Genomic DNA, 14,182 nt, shown 5'->3' with positions numbered 1-14,182 from the left:
CTCTTCTTCTCACTCTTTCCTATAATACGATCGTAATTATTATTCTTAACGACTAGTCGCGGTATTCGATCGAATGAATAAACTTTTACTAAATCTTTTTCATTCTCGTGTCCTATATTTGATACAAGCTCCGTATAAATTCGATATTATTTCGTTCGTTCCAATGGGATATCGCGTTTGATTCGATGATAAATGAAGTGTAACGCGAAAAATTGTTCTAAACGAAAGAGAGAGAGAGCAAGAGAGAGAGAGAGAGAGAAAGAGAAATTGTATTGGAAAACGCGAAATATAAGAGCCTAGGAAAAGAATGTCGGACAAAAGCTTCTAAAGGACAAAAGCTAACTCTAACAGCACGGAGACCGCTCTTTCCCTCTGTCTCACTTTCTCCGCATACTGCCTACTAGTAGAAGTGGAAATGTATGTTTGCATACGCGAATGTCAAACAAAACTTTCGCTAATTTTTATACCGACCTCCGGCTACAATGTACATAAGCTTCAGATATTTAACATTTCGCTGGAAATGTAATTAAGTCGACGTCTGACTTTCTGTGCCATTGTTTGGATTGTCACTAGTGTATTTCGAGCGAAATTTTTTAATTTTCATTTGGTTTGGAGTTTTTAATCTGAATGTTACATCCGATACTTTAGAAATCACTTGATGCCTAATAATATTTCTTCCTTCTCGAGGAAGAGGAAAAAAAGGGAAAAGAAAGAACGGACAGAGAATTAATATGACGGGGAAAAAATGCAGCTAAAAATCACGTGAAGATCGAGGTAGTACCTACTTCACATAAATTCTTCAGCTATTATCGGCAGTGAAAACAAACGGAAAGGAATATCAAGGAAGGCCGGAAAAAGCCAGAACAGTCGGAATACAGCTTTTCGTACATTTCCGCTTTTACGATAAGGAGATCTCGGCGAACGTCTCGACGAATATCTATAACGATACAAATGGTCGTCGTATTCTCGATGGCCTTCTCGCATAAACGACGTCGCCCGCCGTTATGAAAATAACGGTTCCTTCGATGCAATGTAAGAGAGGCCTCATCGTTTTCTCTACGACAATGAGTATTATATTGGAAATAGTTTATGCAGTAGGTATGTGCGAAACCTGGAACTTTGGAGACTCGCATCGAAACTATTGCAAAATTCTTCATCGAAGAGATTAAAATGAGCCGCTTAAATTGCACGATGTTTCTGCGATACTATTTTCATGTAGAAAATTTATCTCTTTTGAAGAAGAATCATTTATATTACGTTTTTGAACATTTTTTTTTAGATGATTTGGTCTTTCTTTTTAATTAATATCCACCCACCCATTAACTCCGAATGATCGAGAGATCAGATCCCTTGTGAGAATAGGTTCTTCGAAGAATGGAAATAAAAGTTTAAAGTTTTAAGAGTCATTCGATCCATCAATCTTTCCTAAATCCACTTTTTTTGCCATTTCCACGCGTCACGTATTCTGTAGGAACGATTTAAACGGGCAAACTCGCTAACCGAATTCGACAATGAGATCGAAGAAGAGGTACGAAAGAAGAACGATTGTAACCCTCGAAGACTGTCTCCCATTACAGTTATTACTCGTCGTCAGGAGTAACAAGAACCCGGTAGATTGCCTCAAATCACTGTCTGCGATCGGCCTAGCAATCAAGCCGGTCCGTTTTTCTCCGCCCTGCCAATTCTAGTCCTCCTCCTATAAGTCAAGTTACGGATGTGGCTGGAGTTATCGATCGTTGAACGTAGAAAAAACTTAAAATCGATAATCGTATTAATAAGCTGTCCGGTGTAAGAAATCGTCGAACTTTAATTCCGTAGATTTCGAAGAACATCACCGATCGTTCGCTTATATTGCTTCTCTCGTTCACATCTCTTTTTCTTTTTGTTTTTTTTTTTTTTCCTTTTTTTTCTCTTCTTCTTTGTCTTCTCGTCTGACTTCTACGAGGATCTCTACGTCGATCGCACGAAGCAAAAACTTGGTAAAAAACTTCGGAGAAATGCGAGAGAAAAAGAGAGACTGTAGAAAGAAAATATTATTTTTAAGCGGGTCTTCCGCATAGTACAGTCAAGGCAAGTACCATCCTACAAACTGTAAATTGAAAACCGAGTCAGGCAATTTCGATTTCACGACCGAACTGACCTCCGCTGCTCTTTCACCGTTTCCATCTATATCTTCTACTCTTTCCGCTGTTTTCAACCCAGTCCCATTCTCTCTTTCTCCTTCTCCTTTTTTTTAACTGTGCTTGAAAGCACGAAAAGCGAGTGCCGTATCGTATTTACACAGGCAGTGCTCCCTGACAACGAACCGAGGGAAAAAAGCAGCGACCATTGTGTTCTCCACTGGGTCACACGTGGAATAGCCCACACCGACTGGATCAGAACAAACGACTATATGCGGAACTTACTCGATTAAGAACGATTGAAACGAATCCGTTTTGTCGGGGACATTGTGCGTGCTTCTCTACGAAACCGAGGTTTTTTTTTTTTTTTATTTCATAAATGTAACCAATTGACTCGTTTTCAAGTAAAATGTAAAAATCGTACGGAAGGGACTAATTTGTAAAAATATCGTTCACCTGCCTACCCTTGAAATAATCATTCGATGAACTCTTCTTTTTTTCTCTTTCTTTTTTTTTACTGAATCTCGATTTATAGAATTTTCCATATAGTTATCTCGACGTAGTCGAGACGGGAGATTTGTTCCTCGTATCGAAGTAATTCTATTCGAGAAAAAGGTTGATTCGATCGCACAGGGATCGGTGATTGGTCCCGTTGTGCACACGTAGATTTCACGACGGGCAGAAAGGAATGACGTGAAGGTAGAAGGAGAGAGAGAGAGAGAGATAGAGAGAGTTGAAGAAAAGAAGTGGCACGCGGAAAAAAGGATAGAAAAAGTGCACATAGGGCCATGGATACGGTGATAAATCACCCTCGATCTTACTTGGGAGATCTTTTCAGGTTCTTGTTAGCAAGACGTCGCTCTTCCACGACTAGAGGAAGCGACTGTGCGCGTTGGGGTTGCATGGAGAGCTAGCGAAGGCTAGCGAGAACTAGAAAAAGAGAAATACTGACGGAAAAGGACAGGTTAAAGGAAAAAAAAACAAGGGAATAGGGTTTAGATATGGCACAGGTTCCATGCCGACGAAGAGATACAGTTCTTTTTACGCAACAAAACATTACAAGATTCAGGTGATGCCAGAATAATCCTACTTGACTAACATGAGCTAACGACGTTGCTACGTCTGACACTGTCGTCCTATTGTCGTCGTATGGAATAAGAAAAATTGCGGAGAATATACTCTCGGTTGTAAGATTTTCGTTATTCCGGAAAAAGTAAAGTCATGGGCGGTGCAGGCACTCTCGATAATTAAAGTTCCATATTAGTGCCGTTCGAGGGACTACAAGCTGCGGAAAAGGGGTTGGCCGAGATGAGAAGGAGGAAAAAGACTACTTGTTTCGGTCGAAACTTTCTAATCTTCGACCTTTGGTTTTTCTAACAATTTCACTTTTATTTATTATATATACACATTATTTTCATGAACTATTTATATGGAAGACACATCCTCGATAACGAAGATTTTCATGAACGAGAACAGTAGCTTCAGCGATAGAAACAGTGCCAGCTGTTGCATTCTAATGCCTCTTTCGAAACTTAACTCGGTGAATTGCGTTATTCAAATTCGTATTCGCTCCTTTCGCAAGTTCAATTTCCCTGCACGTTGCCACGGATAGGCATCGGGATATTCGATCGATTTCTCTTTCTCTTATGTCGCGCGCGAGGGTTTCTCTATTAAGGAAGAGAATCGATCGAAAAAGATTGCTTCTCGGTCGGAGAACGGCGACACGAAACTCCTTTGAAATGCGGCTTAATTATTCTCTTTGCTGTGCTTCAACTGTTTTTCGAGTCCATTTACGGACGAGTGCGTTTTTTTGCACAATTTTATACCACGATTTCGTTGGATCGTTAAAATACTTGTAAAGAAAGTATAAATTTAATAGTAATCCGACATACTTTTTCTTGATCATTCATTTTTTAAACCTTCTTTTTTTTTTTTTTTTTAATATTTCTACAACGCGTCGTCCCGTCATAATGATTTGGTTTTTAAAAAACGTGCAGACATTTTTACTAGTCGCATACTAGCGATACACGAACAAACGTTAATTCCACTTTCTCAATTCTTTTTCATGGCTCTGTTAATACGTAGTCGGAATAAGAGAAAAAAGAAACATAGGAAAATGTGCGGCAGCCCGCGGCCTGGACCTCTCGTGAGATTTAACGAAACACAGATCCGGATGAGAGGAAAAGAAAGGATGTTAAAAATGCACCGAAAAGTGCAAGGAACAAAAAGTACGATTTCGCTAGCGACGACCGGCCGTGCACACGACGAACACGCTGTGCGCTCGCGCGAATACTCACGCTCTCGCGAATACGGAGAAAGGAGATAGGCGAGCGATGTGTTTACATGCACGCAGAGTCCGAACGTTTCATTTTCTCGGAATTAAGTAACCACCGCAGGTCGTTACGTACATGCGCGGCCAGCTATTAACGGTTTAATTAGCGTAAGTTTTCATTTGGAGTATTACACTGGCGATGGTAGCTCCGCTGGTAGGTGGAGAGATGAGAAGGTTCAGGAAGAGAAAGAAAGAGATAAAGAGAAAAGGGTGGTCGAGGTCAAGGGGTTGGAAGAAGTTCGCGACCGTTTTTCACTTTGTATGCCGCTTATTATTGCATTTTTGCAGATTATACTCGTGCTTCCTAATAGTTTGCCATTTGCGTAGTAAAACTGGGGACGTGAAGTGTCGCCTTGCTAAAACACCGTCCTTCCACGTTTAAAAAGTTTTGTAAGGAATGCTTACTTCAAGGGTTCATTCTAAAAATCGCTCTTAGGAGCAAGTAAAAGAAAATGAAAAGAAAAAATATAAAAGAGAGAGAGAGAGAGAGAGAGAGAGAGAGAGAGAGGAAGAGAGAAGGAAAAAAATAAACGTTCAAAATGTGTTCGCACACGCATTCACATATTTTCGTAAATGCAAAAGTTTTTACTCTCTTTTCCTCCTACAGACATTAAGTCTGTTATCCGAGCGTGATAATAGCGGCTTTCGCGACACCTTGTGTGTCTTCGTTACTGAATAGAAATTCAGAGTAGCATACTTTTGCGTTACGGACGACGCTAATGTGAGAGTAAAACTGTGCTCCGCTTTACGCCGTCCGTGACGCTTTATTTATCTCGCTGTAGAATTTATCGTGCGTGAGACCTCCAAACTCAACTGCGTTCAACGCTTCTCTCTCTCTCTCTCTCTCTCTTATTTGCCTTTTATCGTAATAATTAATTAATTATTCGCATTCTTCACGAAAACGTGCTTTCCTGTGCTATCTCTCGTTGGTACGACAGTCACGTACAACGTCTTCCCGCAAGGCTGTCACGTTTTGTAAGGTAGACGTGTCCGTGACACCAAACTCCGAATGGATTGGTCCAGTGAATGTCATCCATGGGGATAGGAGAAAAAAGGAAAGAGATAGTGGACAAAAGTTACAAGGCTCGTTTTTCAACCATGCTTGACGTCTTTTCCACCTTTCTTTTCTTTTTCCAGTTTTGCTCTCTTCGACTATATATTTCGTTACAAATCGTATTACCAATTTCAACTGCAAAATTGACTCTAGCCAACTTTTACGGCGTCTCCGACTTTACGCTCCTTCTTCGATGCCACCCGTACGTTCAGAACTTTGCCTTGTAGGATGGTTTACTAAACTCAGTTTAAGAAGAAGAAGAAGAAGAAGAAGAAGAAGAAGAAGAGGAGGAGGAGGAAAAGGAGGATGAGGAGGAGGAGGAGGAAGAGATAGAGGGAAGTAGCAAAGAAGAACTATTTCTATCGAAGAGTGAGACATATTTTGGAAGCCTCTCTTGTCTCTTGTCGATATATAAAATAGCCAACTATGAACGTTACAAAACACTAGCCGCAAGGAATAACAAACGGGCAACTTAACAGATCGTTCAGTTAGTTTCTTTTGATTTCAATCGATCAATGATTTAGAGTATTTAAATTATAGGAGTATGTTTCCGCAACGGTGAAAAAATGTTAAAAAGTAAACTCTAACAAAGTGACATTTTACTGTTTTCTCACGCTCGTTACGCGTTCCGATAATAATCAACGCTTTTAAAACGCTCGTTATTTTATTCGACAATCTCCCTCTTGTCATCTCGACAAGTTATTATCGTTGACCTAATTGACCCGGATATCTTTTCCGAACACTAAGTCTCGGCAAGCGTAATGACCACGGGTACTTTCTATTTTCTCATTAATTCATTTCGAAGGAAGTCCGAGTGGTTTGCACGCGCTCGGCCATCCAGAAGAAATGATCTTCCGCAAGAACGATCGATTTTCGAGTTAACGAATTAAAACTTTGATTGTAACTTTCTTCCACTTAAAGTATTTTCCTTCTTAGTCACTGTGATGTCCGGCATTCCGCAGAGAGCCGTCTTATAATGATAATCAAAACCATCCAATCCGGTCCAACGCAATACCTTTCGGATCCACGCATTAAAATTGAAATTAGCCGGCCATTTGTCTTCCAGTTTGGCTTAAACGTGACTAGCCAAGTGATTTATGGTTTCCACTTCTCTTCGGCAAATGTAGTTTTGCTTCACTCGGATACGGGCAGAAGCGCGTAATGCAATTCAAACCTCGAGACCAGCCGACAAAAAAATTAGACTCTGCATCTCGCGATGAAAAGCGTACTGCGCTCCCAAGCACGCTTATAGCCACATTGCGTGATCGTGGTATAACAGCTGTTGGAAAAGAGTTTCGCTTAACCCGAGAAACTACTTATTAGTTTTTAAATACGTAGAATTCTTCGGTGTTCCGTTGTTATGATACTTTATAGTACCTTAAATGTATCATTGTTTCTGGAGATTAATTATTGTGACCTTAAATGAAAACGTGCCAAGTAGCAGGAACGTGAAAAATGCAGTTCTGCTTTGATGCATAAAGGGAACCACCAACGTTAACAATTTGGCATACGTGCGAGCGATAACGTCAAAGGTTTATTATTATTCGGTGAATATGCACGTGAAAAGAAGAAGAAGAAAAAAAAAAAGAAATACCAGCGTGAACACTTGCGCTCATAACGTAACCTACTTTCCATGGCATCAAGAGCCGTTGCTTTGACAGCAAGCTATGATCAAAGGAAAGTAATCTTACGGGAGCATCCTTGCTAATTTATGTGATAGCCTTCAGTCAAAGTATCAGCGATACCTTGCCTATTTTTTCTCTACTGCGTTTACCTTTCTTTCCATCGCCGCACCTTGTTCAACTTTTTGCTTTTTCTAATTTCATCAAATCATTGCACCTTCGCAATAGTCTTTCATATCCGATGTATGAAGTGTAAAATGCCTGTTTCTCTTCGGTTGACTCACCATATTAGAACTTGTTTCTAAATAAAGAAACTTCTTTAGAAATCATTTATGTTTCTTCTTTCCTTTTAGAAACAAATGATGTTTCTTCTTTCCTTTTAGAAACTAGGAAATTATATGAAATGCTAATAGTTGACATAATTTCTCTTATATTCATTCCTCTTTCATCGATATTACGCAATTAAAAACTGGTTTATCTTTCCATTAGTGTTTTTCGATTTGCATGCGTACAATTAATATACGTTTCCATTAGTTAAACAGTATGAGTTTTTCTCGCTAATTAAAAATATTACGAGCCTTTAAATAAGCCGAACGCATTGAAATAACGCCGTATTTGCGTCATCTTTATATAACTAACTAGTATCCGGTTATTTAAGTCTAATTATAACGTTTAAAGAAATAAAAGGAAAATTTTATTATGTTAAACGAAGAATGTTGGCTCACATTATTATACGACTCATGTTTCTATGGATAACATCGCGCCTTCTTGTTCTGGGAATATCCATGCTTTTCTGATAACTCGACGAATCATAACGCGCACGATGGACCATCTGGCAGCTATCCAGTCGCACGCGTACCAGACTTTTCGATTAGCATAAACGGAAAAGTAGTAGTGGGCCGTGATGTAGATAATCTGAAAAAAACTTACAATAGTGGGGCGCTTGGCCGGTTCTGGTACCAGTACTGGAGAAACATCTTACGCTACTGTTCAGAATATCCACTTACCCACTCTGCGATGCAGTGTGGTTTCGTTCGCGGACACAGTTGAGACAAGGATTTTCGAAAGAATCTGCTACATTAAGATATCGAAGGATCGAATTCCCTCGTAATTCGATATAGAAAAACGCGAGTGAAGTTTTATAATAGATCGTTTGTTTTACAAGTGCGTGAAAAAATCACTAGAAGCAATGAAAGTCTCATTAAGTTTGTTTTTTTTTCTCTTGAAATTGTTCGGTCGTATCGAAGGTTCTAATCTGGAGGTGGCTTATCAATGGAAGTACCTGGACTGGGTTTATCCGGCCGTTCATTTGACCGGAAGAAATTTTACTCTCGGCAACCCATTTACTCAAGACGTTGACGTCGATAGATATGGACGAATATTTGTCACAAGTCCACAATGGTTACACGGTACTCCGATCGTTCTTTCTGTGCTGAGCAATTTAACTGGCCCAGGTGGCCCTTTGTTAATTCCTTATCCTAACTGGAAATGGCACACGGCGGTGTCCGGTTGCGACAGCATTATATCTGTATATAGACTGGCGGTAAATATGGTCGAACATTTATTTTCAAATGTAGAGTCATTAAGTCGAACTAAATAAATGATAATTATCTATTGTCTATATTTTGTTTCTACTAATTAATTAAAATCTTTCAAATTAGAGTTGTGCACGACAGATTTATCTATATGTTTAGTTCGACATTTCATTAAATTTTCTTCTAAAATTTATTCTTGAAACATCGTTATAATTTACGGTATAAAATGTCCAGATAGACGAGTGCAATCGATTATGGGTCGTGGATACTGGAAGGATAGGAAGAAATGCCGTCTGTCCTACGAAGATCCTGATATTTGATTTAGATAAAGATGAATTGATCCACAGATACATAATACCCGCTGATCAGGTATTGTATGGGAAGGCAGCCTTAGTCACACCAATCGTGGACATTGGTAAGGCGTGCTTTGACGCGTACCTCTACGTTGCCGATGTTGATCAGAACGGCATTTTCGTGTATGATCTTTACAAAAATAATTCTTGGCGACTTTCGAACACGGCCGGCAATGCATTTGGTCCGGACGAGGATGCCATGAACATCACGATTGCCGGGGAGTGGTTCAATCTGACCGACGGAACCCTTGGTATGTCGCTCTCGCCAGTCGGATTTTACGATCACAGGTGCGTTAATAAGCATTCGTCTCGAGTCACTGCTTTTCAAGGTTGTTCTCTTATATTTCTCCTCTTTTTTTGCACTTTAATTCGGTTTCGAATCAATTGGCAAATTATATTTCGCGTCGATCAAATACTCAACTCGATCGTATTTTGTAAGCTCGAATTGTCATGAACGAAAACCGGTTTTTGGTCGTGTTTCAAAACATATCTTGGATCATTTCGCTTTGCCCTTTTGTCGATCGCCGACACGGTACGATAATGCCTCGAAACGATTGAGATCGAATTCGCGTTGGAACGTAGAACCTGAACGAATCGAACGTACGTTCTCTTTTTTTGCTAATGAATGACCCGTAATAATACTTTCAGATATCTGTATTTCAACTCGCTCGCTAGTTATTACCAGAAATTCATGGACACACTGTCGCTGAAGGAAAGCGAATTTCGCGAGCCTGTTATATTTCATTCAAATTACAAGCGAGCTAGCCAGGCCGGCGTACAGGCGACTTCCCGACGAGGTGTTATATTTTTTCAACTCGTCCAATTAACGGCTATCGCTTGTTGGGACATAGAGAAACCGTTCGCCCCTGAGAATATCGTTATAATTTCTCAAGACGAGGAAACTTTACAGTACGTTAGCGGAATTAAAGTGATCACGAACAAGTACGGCGAAGAGGAGCTGTGGTTCAACACGAACAGACTGCAAAAAACGATCAACAAGACGTTGAAGCCGACAGAAACGAACTTTCGTTTAATCAGAGGCAAAGTAGACGATATAATCAGGGGCACCAGATGTGAACCATCGCCATTGAGACATAAAGAACCTAATATGACATTTTGGCATCAAATATAACGTTATATAAAAATATATGTTCCCTTTTTTAATGTAATATCGAATTTACTTCAAATAAAGGATCGAGCACGTCTCTTAAATTCTTCAGGAAACAGTGTTAAGTTGCTTTCGCGTCGCTTGATTTTAGAATTACGTTTCCACAGATAGCAATTCTGCGGTTATAACTATTGACACTAACGAGCCACGTTTATGGCCGCTACATCAACCATAGAGTACACGAATGCAGCTAGTCACGGACGCGATTCTCTCTTTCTCTCTCATTCCTTCTCTATAGTCTAGATCCGTTCTCTATTCGTTTACAAGAATATCGCGTGCAAAGTGCTTTCAAGGCTTTTCCAAATGCTGAATGTAGTATCCAAAACGGAAGAACATCCGACTATCCATGAGAATAGGATAGGGCTCATTGACAGAGATAGTTTGTATCCAAGAGAATGAGAGAGGGAAGGGAGAAGCAATGTCTGCGAGTGACAGGTAACATATAGTAATTTAGTTAACCGTTTCATTGCTGCCTTTTGAGATGTAACGATAAAGTCTGTCGGTGACAGGGTCGTCGCTTAGAGAGCTAATGTTTCGAACGACGTAGCTTTGTGATAAGACAGAGAATTTGGATAGCGGCTGGAAGGATCGTGTTGAAGGGACGTTTTGGTACCGTTGTTAAAGTTTGTGGACTACAGAAATGCCACGGCGTGCTTCTTGCTGGGGATTTGAGTAAGTTTTATCGACCTTTTGGATACCGCTTCTCCCTATTCTCTTCTAGCACCTCTCCTCGTTCCTATCTATCTGTGGAGGGGGGGAGACGGAGGCGGGAGAAGGGATATAATAGTCAGTAACCCGCCTAGCGGCAGAAGAGCTCGTCGTTGGGAGGTGGGACAAATGCGCATTCACGAGGAATTGTTCACGTTACTCCCGCGGTACCCTGGGGATACCAATAGGGCGCGCAATTCCGCGAAACTCGTGTCACCTATTTCTCTTTCTATGGCGCGGTTCGGCGTGTGACTAATGGCAGCATATTCATAGTGCAACCTCCAACCTCTTTTACCTTTCCTCCTTCCACTTCTCTCTCTCTCTCTCTCTCTCGCTCTCGCCTGCTCGCGCCACACTCTCTTACAAAGGTCTGGCAGTTAACCTCAGACAATCCCTTCATCGCGATAATATACGGCTAACCTTAAATTTTCGTTCCCCTTCAACGACCACGGCTTCTCTCTCTTTCTCTCTCGCTCTTGTTCCAGCACGATCTCAAACGAACGCCAAAGTTCCTCGTTTGCCTCCGGAACAAATTTCGTTTCCGCCATAGATTGTGTTTCAGGTATTCCTTGTTTATACGATGTACCTAAGGTCTAAAAAATGTTGATTCGTGGTTTCATACCTCTCATATTTATTTATCGTATATAATTAAAAATAAAACAAGAGAGATAGATAGAGAGAGAGAGAGAGAGAGGGGGGGGGGAGGGAGATAGAGAAAGAGTGAGAGAAAGAATTGAAGATATAGGAGAAACGATCGTATCGACTACTATGCATTTCTACGACGTCGAAAGAGAAGGTCGTTGCTTTAAAGGCGGAAAGTGAACGATTTATTTAAGACGTGATACGCCTTTCCGGCTTGAAGCCTCGAAGCGGTACTTCCCGTGGGAGCAAAGAAGGAAGAGAAGGACAGAAAAGTAACGGAGAAGGAAGAGGGAGAAGAACGGAGAAGGTCTCAAATCGTTTTACGAGGGTAGTTTTAAAACGATTTTACGAGAGCGGCGCAGAATTTCGAAATAAATTTGCATCAGTTTTACTGCTCCTAATATACATAACTACCGGTGTTTGGCACTGATACCCACGTGTACGGCGAGCAGCCTAGTCAATGTCGGCGGGGTCTATGCCAGCCAGTAGTAGGATTTTGTAATATGCCGTCTTCCGGAAAGAAAAGACGGTGTGAAGGCGCGCGCGCGCTTGCGCGTTTCTCTTTATAGGTGCTACGATATGCTAGGTAGATACGTTTATAAACCTTGGACGTTTCATTGTATATTCTAGCGTTTTGAAATTTAAATGTCAATCTTATCATCTGAAATTGGAAAATATAATACCTACGAACGATGAAATTTTCAATTGCAGGAATAAAATGCTCCATATTCCGTAAAAGATTAAAGAATTTATGAAAGAATTGAATTCGCAATAAATAACTTTTCCCGTAAAGTATGTATGTCGGGATCGGTAGGATTCATTATCTATTTCTTGATTTAATATCGTAGAGTAGGAATACGATTCGGCGTAAACTGCTAGTACCGGAGAATATCGCCTTTTTTTTTTCGCCTTTAATAAGATACTTTATCTCATATAATTCAGCGAGCGATTTTCGATAATATAGAAGTAAGCATGCATAAATGCACGCCGTCTTGTACAGGAAGTGAGTGTGAGAATGAGAAGAGGGCAGTACACGACGGTCGCGTATGGCACGCATTGCGGTTGTCAGTTCTAGTCAACGTGTAATTTACTATCCGACCTCCGGCTCGATGCAGATGCAGATGCAGATGCAGGCACCGGCCTGAGAGACAGTACAATTCGAAGAACCGGCTGCCCTCTCGAAGCAACAACGCTTGCCTGCGAGTGGATGATGCTGTAGCAGGACCGAACGCCCGGAATCCGTTAAACCACGAGCACGCTATAAACCAGCGAAACGCACTCAGTGCGCCGGGCTTGCCAGAAGTTTAGAGATGTCGCGCGCCATTGCGCACTAGAATCGTCCGTCACTCGGGAACTCTCACGATACTCCTATCTCGACCATGAACGTGCCCTCTCCATCGTTCTATCAGGATCGTTACTATAAGAGAGGGAGAGGAAGAGAAACGTTTTCTATCGATCGAACAAATTTGAAACTTTCAAAGTCGACTGTGCTCTACGTACGATGCCTCTCGATATCTATGACATTAGAATTTTTCTCTTCTCTACGTGGACATCCTTTCGTATCTAAAGTTTGAGAGTCACCAATCCGTACTTACGCTTCTCACCGATTCAGTCGTCTATCCAATCTCGCCATCTCTTTCCCTCTATTTCCTCTTACTGGCTGGCTGACTAGCGTGAGCGTGACGCTGTTCGAGTGAAATGTCGTTTACTCTGCGAACCGGTCCCTTACGTTCGTAACCGTTCGTTACCGTTAGTTCCGCTTGGAATGGCGCTTTCGCAACGCAAACACGTATGTGCAAGGCGCACTGTAGAAAGCAGCAGCCAGCCGGTGAAGCACGAATCGAGTGCGCGTATTTCGTCTTAGTGAAGGTGTGGCTATTTTGACTTGTACCATTCGTTATCTCCGCCACGAATGGACGAGCATGAAGGTCTCGCGTTTAACTTCATGATGGTTGTTTTCTCTTTTTCATGCGCTCGCTATCAAACGATATTGACGTTTGCAAATGCGAATGGCAACCTGTTATCGTTATTCAATTTCATCCTTTGGACTTCCATCTTTTCCCATTCTGTTTTATTTTAAACATACTGCGTCAATGATAACATCGTAATGCATTCGCGTTTTCCTTGCAAATACCAGACCACATTGCGCGAGTATGTTACGTTTTGTTTCAATGACACGTTAAAACTTCTTTCATATTACACGGAAAATAATTTCTTATCTTCTCGGCCGCGAATCTTGTCGACTATTAGAACAAAGTAAAGCTTAAATCCACCTGTGAACTTTCCTCGTGAAAAAAGAAAGACTAAGAAGAATCATAGGACTAACACATAGATATAATGCAACTTCCTTGGTCGCTCGATCCGCCACTCTTGCCTGCATACAAAGTGAACTCCACAACGCCTTTACTCTCTTTTCTTTCTTTCTTTCTCCATTTTCTTCTTACGCTTTTCCTTTCTCTCTCCGCTCGTAATATTTCCGCCTATTCGTTTCTGTACATTTGCGAGGTCTCCTGGTATATACGCGAGCCCATTTCCCGCGTCCCTTGAAAGTAATACAGTTCCCTCTCTCTCTCTCTCTCTCTCTCTCTCTCTCTCTCTCTCGCTCTCACTCTCCCCTGCCGTGTACAGTTTATTTATTTCAGTATGAA

General features: G+C 41.1%; 2 protein-coding genes across 3 annotated transcripts in view; both read left to right on the top strand.

The window, feature by feature from the left end:
• The window catches only part of bru3 (CUGBP Elav-like family member bruno 3), a 412,883-nt gene that overhangs the window by 62,065 nt on the left and 336,636 nt on the right, over nucleotides 1-14,182 (top strand). The window lies entirely within an intron of this gene.
• LOC118444112 (royal jelly protein-like protein) lies at nucleotides 7,866-10,232 on the top strand. The gene is made up of 3 exons (XM_035872061.2): nucleotides 7,866-8,671; nucleotides 8,898-9,304; nucleotides 9,665-10,232. The coding sequence occupies exons 1-3, from the start codon at nucleotides 8,318-8,320 to the stop codon at nucleotides 10,146-10,148; spliced, it is 1,245 nt and encodes a 414-aa protein (XP_035727954.1). The 5' UTR covers nucleotides 7,866-8,317; the 3' UTR covers nucleotides 10,149-10,232.

This window comes from Vespa mandarinia, chromosome 13 (assembly GCF_050613455.1).
Source record: "Vespa mandarinia isolate Hongniang chromosome 13, ASM5061345v1, whole genome shotgun sequence".
Lineage (NCBI taxonomy): Eukaryota > Metazoa > Arthropoda > Insecta > Hymenoptera > Vespidae > Vespa > Vespa mandarinia.
Note: the sequence above shows the minus strand (reverse complement) of the source record. Positions and strands in the feature narration are given on the sequence as shown.

Excerpts from the sequence above, each read along its gene's own strand:
- LOC118444112 (XM_035872061.2), top strand. The coding sequence starts at position 8,318 with ATGAAAGTCTCATTAAGTTTGTTTTTTTTTCTCTTGAAATTGTTCGGT. Across the intron at positions 8,672-8,897 it reads TATCTGTATATAGACTGGCG|ATAGACGAGTGCAATCGATT; the intron begins GTAAATATGGTC and ends TAAAATGTCCAG. Across the intron at positions 9,305-9,664 it reads GTCGGATTTTACGATCACAG|ATATCTGTATTTCAACTCGC; the intron begins GTGCGTTAATAA and ends TAATACTTTCAG.